The sequence below is a fragment of the Lycorma delicatula genome, chromosome 3 (assembly GCF_047948215.1).
Source record: "Lycorma delicatula isolate Av1 chromosome 3, ASM4794821v1, whole genome shotgun sequence".
NCBI lineage: Eukaryota > Metazoa > Arthropoda > Insecta > Hemiptera > Fulgoridae > Lycorma > Lycorma delicatula.
The window spans coordinates 45385109-45400260 of NC_134457.1; the positions used below are offsets into that span (position 1 = coordinate 45385109).

Here is a 15152-nt window from a genome sequence, read left to right on the forward strand (position 1 = left end):
TAATGCACTGGCTAAGCACTCGACAGTTGATTGCATAAATTTATTATTAAGTATCAGTTTTACACCATAGCTTTGTGCCAGATTCTCTGGTAGTAAGGAAGCAAAGATTGTCATTTACAGCTTACAGAACGATCTCTCTTCAGTATTAAAATCTGTGTGCAATATACTATTCTCATAAAAAGAGCAGTCTTCTACTACATTTCTTTTCTCATAATTTTTTTTCTTTACAATAATTAAGTAATTAAACAAGTCTCTTTTTGTTGGCGTTTTTTCTTTTTAACTCAACCGAATTATTGTCAAATTTCACTTCTATTCCAAAATTTTTCTCTTGAAATACTTAGATGTAGTAACATAATATAAAATTTGGTTACATTAATTTGTAACTTACTGTTAAAAACAATAGCTCAATAAGATAAACAGAGAAGTATTTTTATATTAACTAATTTTCTTAAAATTAATATGACAAAAAAAATTATTTTAAGTTAAATTTCACAGAAATAAAATAATTAACAATATATAGTTATTCAAATTTTATCATATTGTTTAAACACAAATAAAAAAAACAATATTATACTTCAACAGATTAATTTGATATCCTATCTTACCATTCTAGAATATTATTTAAAAAAAACTAACATCATTGATTTTGTTTACTAGCTTACTCACCTTTCCAGAGAAAACACGCCCAAAAGCATAGAACCGCCCCTTATCAGATGTCGGTACCATTTTTGACACGTACATCATAAGTGGAGCATTGGGATCACAATTTTTGACACCAATTGCAGCTTCATCATCATGCGGACCTTCATACAACATTTCCATCCTGTACTTCTGGGCAACGACAGGTGATGGTAAGTGAATAGCTATCATCTGAAGAAGGGCCTCTCCGGCTGGTAACCATGATCTCATAACAACCTAAGAAATTAATAAAAGAGTGTACAGACTTATGAACCGAACATAAATCACATGAAGAAAAATAGACTATAATTTCATTAAACATTTAGTTAAATTCTCACTACAAAAAAAAATCACAGGGTATCTTAAGAGACCAATAATTTATCAATGACACAACTCAAATAAAAGAGATTTGACACATACAAGGGTTATTTTTATTCAAGGTGCGATCGGTCACAAAATTAAAACCAGTGAAACAAATTTTTATTTGTAACAAGTACTTGCATAGTTACGCTATTTCTCGACATATTCACCACTCTGATTTAGACATTTGTCGTAATGTGGTTCTATATTCATAGAACATAGCCGCTTGTATTTTCAGTCATGTTTCTAGGCTGGTCTGCAGCTCGATGTCTGTGCCAAAATGTTGTCCTCCTAGCCAGCGTTTCATGTGAGCAATCAGGTGAAAATCGGATGGAGCAAAGTCCAGGCTGTATGGTGGGTGATCAAACACTTCCAAACGAAAACACTGCAGGAGCTTCTTTCTTCTTTGTTACAGCTGCAGTGTGCAGTCGAGCATTATCATGGAGAAAGACAATGCGTGATGACAACATTCCTCTCCACTTATTCTGTGTTGCCCTTTGTAGATGTTGAAGAGTTACGCAGTATGAGGCTGCAGTGATGGTCATGCCACGTTCCATGAATTCCACCAAGAGAACTCCATTCTGGTCCCAGAACACAGTAGCCATACACTTTCTGTTGGAGAAGGTTTGCTTGAATTTCTTTGGTTTACTGGGAGAATGAGAAATGCATCCACTGTTTGCATTGTTCTTTTGTTTCTTCAGTTTCGAAATAGACCCATGTCTCGTCCCTGTGACAATTTTGTTAAAAAAATCTTCATTGTGGTAGCGCTGGAGAAACATTAGGGAGGCGTCCATTCTCATTGTTTTATGGTGGTCGGACAGCATCTTGGGAACCATCTTGCACACAGTTTGCAGTACTGAAGTCTCTCACTCACAATGGTATAGAGAGCTGATCTTGAAATTTCAGGAAACAAACCACTCAATACAGAAATTGTGAACAGACAATTTTCTCGAATTGCCTCATCCACTCGCTCATCGGTTGACACTTGTTTCCTTCCCTGACCGCCTGCACCATTGTCACACTTTGCTGTCACTCACTGAAGTTTCACTGTACACATTACTTATTCGTTGATGAATTTCAGCTGCATTACACCCCTCAGCCTGAAGAAATTGAATTACTGCACACACTTCGTGAAAGATGCTATTGTTATAGACATGTTTACGTGCTAAAAAAGTGTTCAGAACTAAATGAAGTAATGCGGCGTGATTGAAGACCATACTAGAGACGCTGCACAACACATATGCGCAAAGGTTCATCCGATTTTTTCACGGGTTTTTATTTCGCGACCGACCGGACCTTGAAAAAAAATAACCCTCATATTTAACCAGCTACCAAAAATAGTGCATTGCTGACCAACATGCAGTGATAACATTCTCAATTATCATGCAGTTTGAACTGCATCTGCACCTTACCTCCACACCTAAGTAATGAAAGTAAGACTAGTAAGTTATTGGATAAGTTTATAAGTTTAGATGCAGATTTCAGTACCAAATCATAGACTTCAAAAACATATCTGAGAACAAGCATCGATTTTGAAAGCCTACCTACTAATCAAGTATTAGTTTAGAAAAGAAGTTAAAGAAAAATTGAAAACAAAGAAATAAAAAAGCTACAGAGAAATGATGTACAAATTAAAACTGCATACAATCACTGATTTAGGATTAGTAGTTATTACAAGAGGGTTCAGATAAAAACAAATGAGTAAAAATTAAAAATAGGCAAGTTAAAATAAAAAGTAGGAAATGAGAACAGTGGAATGGACAAAGAATATAAGAACTGATTGACAAATGTAGGAAGTACAAAATATGAAGAGAAACTTGTTTTAACGTAAGAAACAAAATTAACAGAATATGGTTGACAGAAAAGTGTAATGAAATATGAGAATAACTGATTTACAAGAAAGGTACATTGTACACCTTTCTTGTTGCAAAAGAAAATTTTGGGGCAATAAACCAAATAAAGTGAATCTGATAAGCAAATAAAAAAGGTAAGAAACAGGCAGCAGGAATATGTAGCACAACTGGATGCAGGAGAATAATTGACTGATAAAAGTGCTAGAGAAGAAAGAATTAAGAGAATGGGACAAATATAACCAAAAGATGTTGAAACTTGCTGATCTTTTTTCAGTAGAAACCCAAATATAAGTTAGAATACTTAATGGCACAGATTATTGCAAGGCAACTTTAGTCTTAAAGTAAATTTAAATTAAAAGTAAAGCAAAGAAAATGAAGTTAACTAAAACAATAATGAGGAATTAAATATTAAGATAAGAAGAATACACTATTGCATTCTCAGAAATGGGGAATTAAATATTAAGATAAGAGGAATAAACTATTGCATTCTCAGAAATGGGAAATTTTTGTTACCTAGTAACATTAAAAATGATGGAGACACTTGATGAGCCAGACACATATATTCAATAATTCTTTAAGCGATAAATTTCAAAAAGATTGCTCACAATGCATTGTATGTATATAATTTACATTCTTGCCTGTTGAAATTTTTAACAAATATAGCTTATAATTTTTTTTATTTAAAAAAATAAAATAAAAAGCATTTTCATTTTAGTTCTAATCTCATCAATTCAGAAATTTGTAAAATATTACTTTGACATTATCCATAAACTCTGATAAGTTTGAATTCTGACATGTCCTTCGCCTTACTACAAAGGTTCAATTTCTAATCAGTAACTATAATTAATAATTTTTTAACGGCAATTTATTCAAAGGATTTATTAACAGTAACAGCAATCTTAATTATACTGTATAAATTGTCATAGATATATCCTGATAAAGAAAATAAAATAATAGGTAATTAGATATAAAAATGTCAAATAATTTTGCTGTAAGATTCTGATTTGCAAACAGTGAAAAATTGGACAGATATATCTTAATTTGTTCAACCAGCTAAAACATTTAGGAAATATTAACAAAAATTTGTTTATTAAGTTGTCTGGTTGAGTAAGTAAATACAGTTGTTTGTGAAGAGATATATATCCCTTTATTAGTTTTATCAACTACACATAAGTCAATCCATATGAAGTGATCTAACCAAAATATTTTTGGCTTGCTAACCATTTAAATTTTTATTTTCATTAACACCAGCACAACCCACAGGTTTTTTTATTTTTATCCTGCCCAGTTGATGAGTGGTTGATATTTATGTTTCAGCAGCACAGTAGTGTGTATGTGCAACATAAACAATATTTTTTTTTTCATCAAATTCTCCTCTTTAATTTGGACCATGATCTCTAAAGTTTAAAACTTTAAAATGAATTAAAATTGAAAAGAACATTTCAAAAATGTTAAAAATTATTTTAAAAAGTTCAAAATGAAAAATAACAGCACCTAAAGGGGGGTCACAAGTCTCTGTAAGCTTTTTAAAATTAACTATATTTATTTGATTTAATTTGTTGTAGGCTATTTCTAAAAGAACTAACTGCTACAAAAAAGAACATGCTAAAGGAGAAGTGTTCTATGATTAACTATGTTGAATATACATTGCCCATAAAATAATGGGTGGGGTTTTAAATGATTATAGCTTCAAACAAAGTATTATAGAGATGAACTATACGTTAAATAAAAGAGAAACTTCATGCACACAAGTTTATGTGCATGGCGCATACACATTGTTTCCAGTACATGCACGTTTATAACAATGTTTGCGGTGCGGAGGAAGGTTCAATATGTATGATGTGTCAAGGTTTGCTACATTTGAGTCACGTTAGGCACATGAATACCATTGTGTACGATAAAATAACTTTCAGTGATGGGACAAACAACTTAAAACAACCAGGCAGACCCGCTGAAGCAGGATGGATGGCTGTCCTGGACACATCCAGGACAGCCATCCCAGCGTCTGATGAAATTATTGAAGCAGTGTGAACAAGCTTCTAGCATAGCCCAAAAAAATCCATGCACAAATGTTCTTGACAGTTGGTCATTCCTAAAACAACTGTTCAAAATGTGTTAAAGACAGTTATGTTTTGCGTACAACTATCAGGCATTACAACATTATTAGCACGACACAATAAACTACTTTATTTTACTGTAAATATTCTGGATATAGGTTAAAGCAGGATGATTTTTTTTAACAAGTTCATTTTGAGTGATGAAGCAACATTTAATGTTTTTTGAAAAGTACATAGGCATAATGTTCGTATATGTGATACTAAACTTCCACATGTTATTATTAAAACCAACGTGACAGTGAAAAAATGAATTTGTCATCGCTATTGGATTAAACAGTTATTGGCGTTTTTGCTGAAAAAAATAACAGGGAACACCTTCCTAGATGTTAGAAGAAAATACAGAGACCCAAATACTGGAGAATTCCATTTTGCAGGTAGATGGTGCACCTTCACATTTTGTCACAATCATGCAGGATTTTCTTAAAACATTTACTTGGCGATGAGTTTGACAAGAAGGGTTTGGCAGTTGCCTGGCCCTCATGGTCTTCAGACCTACTACTATGCATTTCTACTTTTGGGGTTGTGTAAACACACAAGCGAATTCTGTTCAATTAAAAGAAAGGATCACTGAAACTGTTCCTTCTATCACCCTGGATGTTCATGTATGGCACATGAGACTGAATATAGTCATGATGTTTGAAGGGCAACTAAGGGATCAAAATCTACTGAACAAGTAAGAAACATACCAGTATTTCTCTTTCATTTAATGTATATATAGTTATCTCTACAGTGCTTTATTCTGAAGCTATAACCATTTACAACCCCACTATTATTTAACGGATACAATGTATTTCTCAAATTTCAGGGTGGTCAAATGAAAGCATAAATGCACTTAATTTGTGCAACTTTTGAAAATTCATAACTAGGTTCAGTCAAATATCAAAGTTGAAATTTTTACTGTAATTTGCTCTTATGCAGATGTATATTATGTGGAAAAATTATATTTTTATCCCAATCACCACCAGAGATATATCAGGCTTCAATTTTTTTTTTAAATTAAACAATTTGTATCTTCAAAAATTCATAAAAAAAGGAAGGAACACATTACTTACTTAAGCCAGGTGTAAGTATGGTAATACTGTAATATTAAAAAAAACCTAAAAACTGCAAATTCAAGCTATAAAAAGTGGCATTTGTTAAATTTTGGTACCACTTTAGAGGTTATTTTCACTTAATAGGCTTTGTTGTTACTATTAAGGTTTTTAATATAAAAGGATATAAATTAAAAAGTTATATTGTAATGTTTTGGCATAATTCAGTCCAAAGATATCGTTTGCACAGTCAAAAAATAGGCTTTGTTGTTACTATTAAGGTTTTTAATATAAAAGGATATAAATTAAAAAGTTATATTGTAATGTTTTGGCATAATTCAGTCCAAAGATATCGTTTGCACAGTCAAAAATTAACACGTGCTGCTAACAAAATTGGCCACCACTCTTAAGTAAACAGGAATCCTTGTCAAGCAATCCTTACAGGATTTCTTCATATGGATGACTGACTCAATTTTGATAAGCAATTAATTCTCATCTTTGTAAAATACTACTAAAATTTTATGAAAACAATTTACGACTAATTTTATGAATAAACAATAAATTATATAGATTAGTAGAAAGTTTACACAATACAGTGAAAATTACTATTACCACCTTTGACAATAAATCAGATCAATTTAGACACCTAATATCTTATCTTGAGTAAGTGATTAAATTTGTTAGGTTTAAACACACGTTTTTTTTGTTTTTGTTTTACTGAAATGTTCAAAACAAGTAACATGAACAAACCGTATTTGAATTTAGAAGAAAAAATTACTTACAAGTAATCAGACAAAAAGTGAATAAAATACAAACTAAATGTTACCTTTAATAGCTGTTTGCCATCCTTTTCCTTATCTTCAGGTTTCAATTCAACATTCAGTTTCTGCATAAGTGTAGCCGCTTCATCCTTTTTGTAGTTCATGATGCAGTCAAAGACCTAAAAAAAAAAACCAACAGGGTAATTGGATAATTAAACTAACCGAATTTATTAATTACTATAAATATTTAAACAAATCAGTTGGTGCATTATGTTGAACTAAAAAATAAAATTAGTTCATGTAGCCATTCTACTTTTTTACAGCTAAACTTCAAACATGGGTTATTATTTTTTTAAATAAATTTTTAACACTATGAAAAATCTATTTTAAAACAAAAGACCCCCAAAAAATTGTTTGTTAGCGTGCTCCACAAACCCCAAAAAGATATTCACGAACTCCCCCGCAATGAAATCTAATTAGAACTATTTAGCTGCTTTGATAGAAACTGGTACGAATGTGCATGTATGAATTGTACGAACACGAGCAATTTACAGGGGTCCCAACTCTAATAGTAAAGTTTCACTGAAAGTAATTATAATTGAGGTTTTTTTAAATGTGAGATCACCAACTATGCATTTTTTTCCAAAATGGATAAATTTATGAAAAAATGAAGCAAGCACTACATCTAGTGAATCAATTGGTTAAAAGACAATTGTACAAATGACCTCCCGAAATTACAGTTTTACCTCAATGGATGGAAAGCCAGTCTGTTGTTTGCTTTCAAGTCCTCTACAATGATACTGTGATAAAAGTACAATTTAAGCATCTTCTCACACTGTTAAAAGCATCCCAACCCCGTAACATTCAACCCGCCTAGTAACATTCTGGATGCCACACCCCCCCACCGCCCCAGTTCCATGACTGTTAAGAGCAGCTAAAATTCCAAATGCAACACAATTGCAGAAAATGTCAAACTGCCTGCTGCAGTTGATACGGTCAGTTTTAATAGGCATGAAAGCCAAAAAGAAATTCCACTTTCTAATACAGTATCAAAGCGAATAGATAACATGGCTGCCGATGTTCATGACCAAATAATTTGGATTGATCGTCAAAAGTCAATATAAAATTCTTATCTTAAGGTTTAGTTTAACAAAATAATTACATATGTTTTATTTAAATATTTATTTTGGTTCTTTAAAAACAAATTTATTATTATACTATTGTTATTTTTTGATATTAAGATTATTTATTGTTTAAGTTTATTTTTATATATTTTGAACCATTGCTTTTTTTTAATATAAAATTATGATAATGTAGCTTTATCTTATATTTGTGTGGCTTTAAATTATCAACTTTTAAGTTTATTTTTATATATTTTGAACCATTATGATTAAAATTTCTTTTTGGCGAGTTATTAATTTAAATTCATTTATTAGTTTTTTTCTATTATTTTTATTATTATAGTTATTCGAGATTTTTTAGTTCAGTATCATTTTGGTAAAATTATTGTTGTTATTATTATAATTATTCAGTTTCTTACTGCAGCATTCAAAATATTAATCCCTTTCTTACCTCTGCGACAGGGTTTTTCATCTATGGTTAGTTATTAAACTGAATATAGGAATTGTCTTTTTTATAACTTGAAAACAATTTTCTTTAGTCTTTCTTAAGATATATCATTTATGGAGAAACTTTTGAATGGAAAACAAATTCCATTAATTTATTTTCTTTACATATGATACTTACACAAATATAAGCAAAATGTTTATAATAAATTATTTTTTCTCATAAAATGATTTCATTGTTTACGTGTCAAGTTGTAGGCTAATTTTGCAACCCCTAGGGTGTGAAACACTACCTAACATTAAGTAAAATACATCAACTCCAAAAGCCATTCCTCAAAAGTAAGATAAACACTAGTCTTGATCACTGTACATTAACAAAGCTTTTATTTATTAACAGGTTGTCTCATGTGAATCATATCTGCTGCACAGATTACAAATGAAAATAAAATTATTTTTTAACTAAATAATTTTATTTTTAATAATATACAACCCAATCAATTTTTTTAGCACCACTCTTTAATAAACATGTAAAAATAAGAGTAAAATATTAAATCAAACACTAAGGATTTAGTTTTGAAAAAAGTGCTTTGATCACATTTGACACACACGGGTTGCAAAAGAAATTATTTTGATATGATACACAGCTGTTTTATTAAAATATTTTTACGTTTACAGATTTAAAACAAACTGGCTAATACAAAGTAGGTGTATTATCAAAAAACCACAATGTTCTATTTTCTTGAATTCAATACAAAAGCAATTAAAAATCAATTAAGCTAAGTTGACTAGTACTTATAAATGAGTAAGAATCACTAAAGTACAGAAAATGGAATAGTAAAGGTAATTTTTCCCCCCATTGATATGGCTGAAATATTGTTGCTTAATCTTTTAAGATGCCTACTGAAAGTCAAGAAAAAACAATCCATGCATAAGATGTATTTCTGTCACAACCAGAGGATACTGTTTTGACATACCTTGCAGCATGGCAACGATGACCGTATGCTTGACATCTACTCATAACATGATGTACAGCAGCCTCAATTATTTGTTTGTCACAATGTTGTGGTTGGCAGGTAGTACCTTCAGCATTTTCATCAATTTCAATTTTTTTTTTTCTACGGTGGTATACAAGATGTAAGCATTGACCATACTTGTGTTTGTTAGAATTCAACCACTACTTTATGATACCACTTAAAAGATTTCCTCCTAACAGAACTGTAATCTCATTTGATCTGAGATATCGATGAAGCCTTTTGCCGAGTTGTAATCAACAATTGTGGATGGCTTTGAAACTTGTTCCCCACCCTTTTGTTTTAACGTTAACAATTTCTGAAACAGATTTGGTGGTGAGAAAAAGAACATCTCTCTTATCTTTCCACTTTCAAACAATGATTTTTAAATTACTTTGTAACTTCAGTTCCTCCTTCTGTAGTTTGGCTGTTGTCACTGGCTTAGGATTGGGTTTTCTTTTTTTTTCTGTGCCAACAAGATGGTTTTTACTTTTTAGCTAGACTCACTTTAGTGTAGAAATTATCAGTATAAAGTTCCCTGCCTTCACCTAGAAGAGGCTGTACCAGCTCACAAATAATTTGCTGTGAAACTAATCCCATATTTTCCATTAATGTCTTTTCCTGTATATACTTTTATTGTATGAATAAATTCTCCATCATCACACAACTTTGAAAGTTTCACACCATATTTATGGCGCTCATTAGCTATGTTCTAGCGGAACAAATTTTACCCTTAGAATGGCATCATAGTGTCATCTTTTTTCTAACATTTTTGAAAATGAACATTCATAAATTTCACCAACCACTCAACCTTGTGCATTCTGTTTCTAGAAAGGCAGGTTTCATTATCCACAGAATGTAGCAATGGCAACAATGCATAAAACAGATTTCTAAAAATTTTGGTTTCATTGGTAAAATTCACTTATCTAATTGGTGATTTGTTATCCAGGCCCATCCAAATTATTATAGCAACAAAACACAATTTCATTACGATCTGCGTCATTCCAATTTAAAGTATGGAAAATGTTCACTTATTGAATCATCTAATAAGCCCTGAATAATTTTTTGGTTTGCATACTTGTTTGCTTGATTTACAATTTCACCAAGAATTGGATTATTTACAAATAGTACTATGCAGGAGATTTTCCAGTACACTCCCTAAAAAACCATCTTGTACATTACAATCAAAATTCATTAATCACCGGTGACATCAGTCTAAACAACATCTGGTTGTGCTCATTGATTTTGCTTGACTTGTTCACTGTGATGGCTGGTCATCCTAACCTCAAAATTTGGGGATCTAGCTCTTCGTATTGCTGAAATTGATCGAGCTCATCTTGTGATATATTAGCAGGCAAAATTCTGGTAAAGGCTCCACTAAATTATTTACACAACTGAAGTTATGTTTACCACGCAACCCAAGGAATTTGGTTAGGCAAATACAATTTTTCAGATTCAATATCTGTAGATAAATTCTGGGTCAACAGAGCTATCAAACTCACTACTAGAGGTATTTTATAATTATTTATATAGATATCATCACTATTCATTTTTACTGGCTAAAACACAACAAACGAGGTTTAACATCTGTGGATGTAACAACTTCCAATTTCTGTAGTACAAATTTCTGCAACCCAATACCAGTCAGATAATCATATATCCCACGCCATAACACAGTACATGTAAGGCTAACAACATGCAACAAATATAATACACGGAGCCTGCAAGAGAACAAATGTTTGTGAGCAGATTCACAATTCAAATAGGTTATAGAGAGTATTAATCATGCAACATACGTGATGCATGTTGAATGTGAATTGACTTTAACAAATTCACTCTGATATTCAACTTGACAATAAAACAAATTCTGAAATTAACTGAAAAACAAGTTATACAGGTAATATTGTGGTTTTATAATTCTACATAAAAAATTAAGCAGAATGCAGTAACTCAGATGGCCGTTCCATGCTTCCTCAAACAAATTCAGAACAGGTCTGTGATGAAACAATCATCATTGAAACTGCTAATTTCTTTATATCAAAGTGAATTACTGAAATTATTTAGCTTAATTGTATATATAGAACTTTTCTGCTAAATCATCCTTGGGAGATATTTATATAATTACACTCGCTTAAACTGCAAAAAGGTTAAATTAGTATAAAATCAAGATTCCTAGGAAGAATTAATAGAATTCAAAGTTTCATCAACTGCAATATCCATATACATATTACTTTTTCTAATTATTGACATTTGCTTAGAAATATAAAATAAAATGCTGTTCAGTTACCTTATAGATAGGATCCAAGACATACATATTGAATGATCTCTTGTTATCTCCTTCCTTCTGTTTGGCCCATTTTTTTGTCTTTGGATTGAAGAAATTTTCTCCCCATAGTCTTAAAAAAAATCAATGTTTAAGGTATTATAGAAACATACCTATTTACCATACATCAGTTAACATGAATAAACAACAAAAATAGCACTATTAACATCTTTCAATTTTTATTCTTTATGTAAATGGAATATTATCAAATTAATACCTTTTATAATTCTATAGTTTCTAAGAATAATTATATATAAAAACTAAAAAATGTTATCACATTTTAAAATAACTGACAGTACATTTTGAACTGATAATTTATTTAACTTCAGCATATTTCACATTAAAAATTCCAGTTTCAGTATTTTCCCTCTTACTAAATCACGTAAATTTATCTTCATTAAATCTACTCATTTACTGACCTTTGGTGAGAGAAGGAGTCTACTCCATTACCCTGATTGAAAATATTTTCTCACTGAAGAATCTTGTTTAACAATTTCTACAATTTTTTATTTAGAAATATTTTTCTGTCTAACAAGTGTAAAGTAAAAAATATTTACTAGGTAAGTATATAGATGTAGAGGTCTGTAAAGCAAATTGTAGCCATGTTTCAATTGGCAAACAGGCTAATGTAAAACAAAAAAATAACTGCCACTAAAAATTTCTCAGCAATTGCATATTCAAGAACTTACTTACTATAAGAGCATTATACTACTTCATTAAACTTCATGGCTGCATTAAGTATACCTCAGGGATTAACATAAAAATACACACAAGGATTTTGTTTCACAAAAAAAAATCTCAATCTTTTGATATTGTTTCCTACCAGCCAAGCCAAGCCATAAAAGATTCTAGATAAAGTAATTCCAATATATAAATATAGTGCACTATATAAATAAATAAAAAAACAAAACTATCTTTTATAATTAATAATGCAGCTGACTCAGATGGCCGTTCTATGTTTCAACAATTAGTAAGTTCAGAACAGGTCTGTGAAGAACAATCATCATAGAAAACTGCATTTAAAAAGTATGTAACTAAATAGCCAACAAATAATTACGTGATCCAGTGTTATAAACTGGCCATAAAGTGTCAAGATAACGGTATAATACACATATTTCTTAAATCAATATATACAGGCAATAAAATCTTAAATGTACTCCATGTTGTCACATACAGATGACAAAAGTAAGTTGGCAAATACTATCCATCATAAATTAAATGTGCACTATATAAAAAAAAAACCTTTATAGTTAATAATGCAGCCGACTCAGATGACCATTCTGTTTTTCAACAACTAGTAAGTTCAGTACAGGTCTGTGAAGAATAATCATCATAGAAAACTGCATTTAAAAAGTATATAACTGAATGGTCAACAAATAATTTTTAAGTGATCCAGTGTTACAAACTAACTGGCTGTAAACTGTCTATAGATAACAGTGAAATACACATATTTCTTAAATCAATATATACAGGTAATAAACCTCAAATGAACTCTACATATTATCACACACAGATGACAATAAGTTGGCAAATACTAAAATAAATTTAGTGCACTATATATAATTTTAAAAAATCTTTTATATATAATAATGCAGCTGACTCAGATGGCCGTTCTGTATTTCAACAACTAAGTTCAGTACAGGTCTGTGAAGAACAATCATCATAGAAAACTGCATTTAAAAAGTATACAAACTGAATATGTGATCAAGTGCTATAAACTGACTGGCCATTAACGATCATTATGTAACTGTATAATACACATTTCTTAAATCAATACATACAGGCAATAAAACTCAAATGTACTCCATGATATCATGTTACTTTAGTCAGCTGGCAAATTAGTAAATAAAAATTATGACCCTATTACAGTCATGTACAAAGAGCCAGCGCAAAAAAGTTTCATCTGGCTGAAACTGAACAAGCAGCATCTTGTGCCTTTACTTCTTTAAATTATAAACTTTTTAAACGTTAACCCTGTTTAACGCAATCTGGGTTTGCAATCTATTAACTACAAGCCTACTTTTTATCAGTTAAAGGAAAACTTCTATCCTAAAAACCAGATGGCACATTGTGCATAACCAAGGTCACGGACTGAAAGAGATATAATAAAGTGAACCGCAGCATCTCAGAAAGTGTGCTGTTCAATATATAATCAAAAAGATGTTCAGAACAGGCCCTGTGAACAATCATCCCTGAAGCTGCATAAAAAAGAAATTAAAAACAAATATTTTTATCATTAGAAATAGAATATTTTCTGCTAGTATTGAAACATTACAATATTATGAATACACTCAGGAATTAGCATCAAAATGCTCACAAAAAGGAAATATCAATAAAACATACCTGTTCATAAGTTTCACTACATCAATTTTAAACTTCTCTGCATACATCTCGGCAAACTGCTTAAGGGTGAATGCCCAACCATGCAGTCCAGAACCAAATCCTACACTTCCTTTACTTGGATCAACCTAAAATTTTTTAGACGTAATTAACAAAAATCTTACAAAATAAAAGAAAAAATATTGCTGAAAGATTGAGAAAAGAACTGATATTAATAATGGTTTTACTTTTCATTCACAAATGAAGATTCCCTTCACAACAGTAAAACAACCTGGAACACCAAAGCTACTACACAATTTTAAAATCAAGTAGCGGACTGCTACACACTGGGAAGGCCAACAGAATGCTAGTGAACATGTGAATTAACATCAAAATATCCACCCCATTGACTGTGATGGGGTCAACAGTCACCATACTATTAAGAGCAGACAGTAAAGAAATATTTTAAAATAATTTTATTCGAGGCAGATTTCTATGTAACCTTAATTTGAAAGCAGCCTATTGCCTCACACTGCTGTCAGATCAGATCTGCATCCCACAACAAATAAGCTTTTTCATGCTAGGTCAGGTGTCTGTGATGGGTAAGTCTAAGCAGAGAAGTTTGCTTAACACAAGTTGGGTGTGTACTGCACAATTATAGGGTGTAACATGCCGAGCCTCAGACCTGTTCCATTCCAGGTAGTCAGGTGCTCTGAAACTTTAATGGAAAAAAAAGTTAATTCGTATATCCCTCACAAAGGTGACAACTGAAGCACATATAATTATCTGGTACACTCAGAAGGTGCAGTGTTGTTATCAAGGTATTTTTCATAAAAAAATATTTTAATTTTATTACAATTTATTTAATTAACACTATAATTTATATCAATAATATAAATCCAAATATTAATGGAATAGAATGAAACCTGGTATTTGAAGGTAGATTGTGGATTATCAACTTCTGCTATGAATGCAAATGGTCTCTAACCGGGTGCTGTTACTTCCTTCAATTTACAATTCTTCACAATCATTTGGGTAAGGGAACTGGTTCCAAGTCCACAAAAGTTACAACTGTGATAAACTGAAATGCAAGAACCTGGATTCTAGTGTTGTATAATATGTTTGCTACAAACCG

General features: G+C 31.1%; 1 protein-coding gene across 1 annotated transcript in view; it reads right to left on the reverse strand.

Moving 5' to 3' along the window:
• eEF2 (eukaryotic translation elongation factor 2) overlaps nucleotides 1–15152 on the reverse strand; it is a 39715-nt gene that overhangs the window by 8019 nt on the left and 16544 nt on the right. Inside the window, exons 5-8 of the mRNA XM_075359721.1 lie at nucleotides 14042–14166; nucleotides 11663–11771; nucleotides 6866–6979; nucleotides 667–915 (exon numbers count right to left, since the gene is read on the reverse strand). Of these exons, the coding sequence (XP_075215836.1) occupies nucleotides 667–915; nucleotides 6866–6979; nucleotides 11663–11771; nucleotides 14042–14166 (597 nt within the window). The remainder of the gene's footprint in view (nucleotides 1–666; nucleotides 916–6865; nucleotides 6980–11662; nucleotides 11772–14041; nucleotides 14167–15152) is intronic.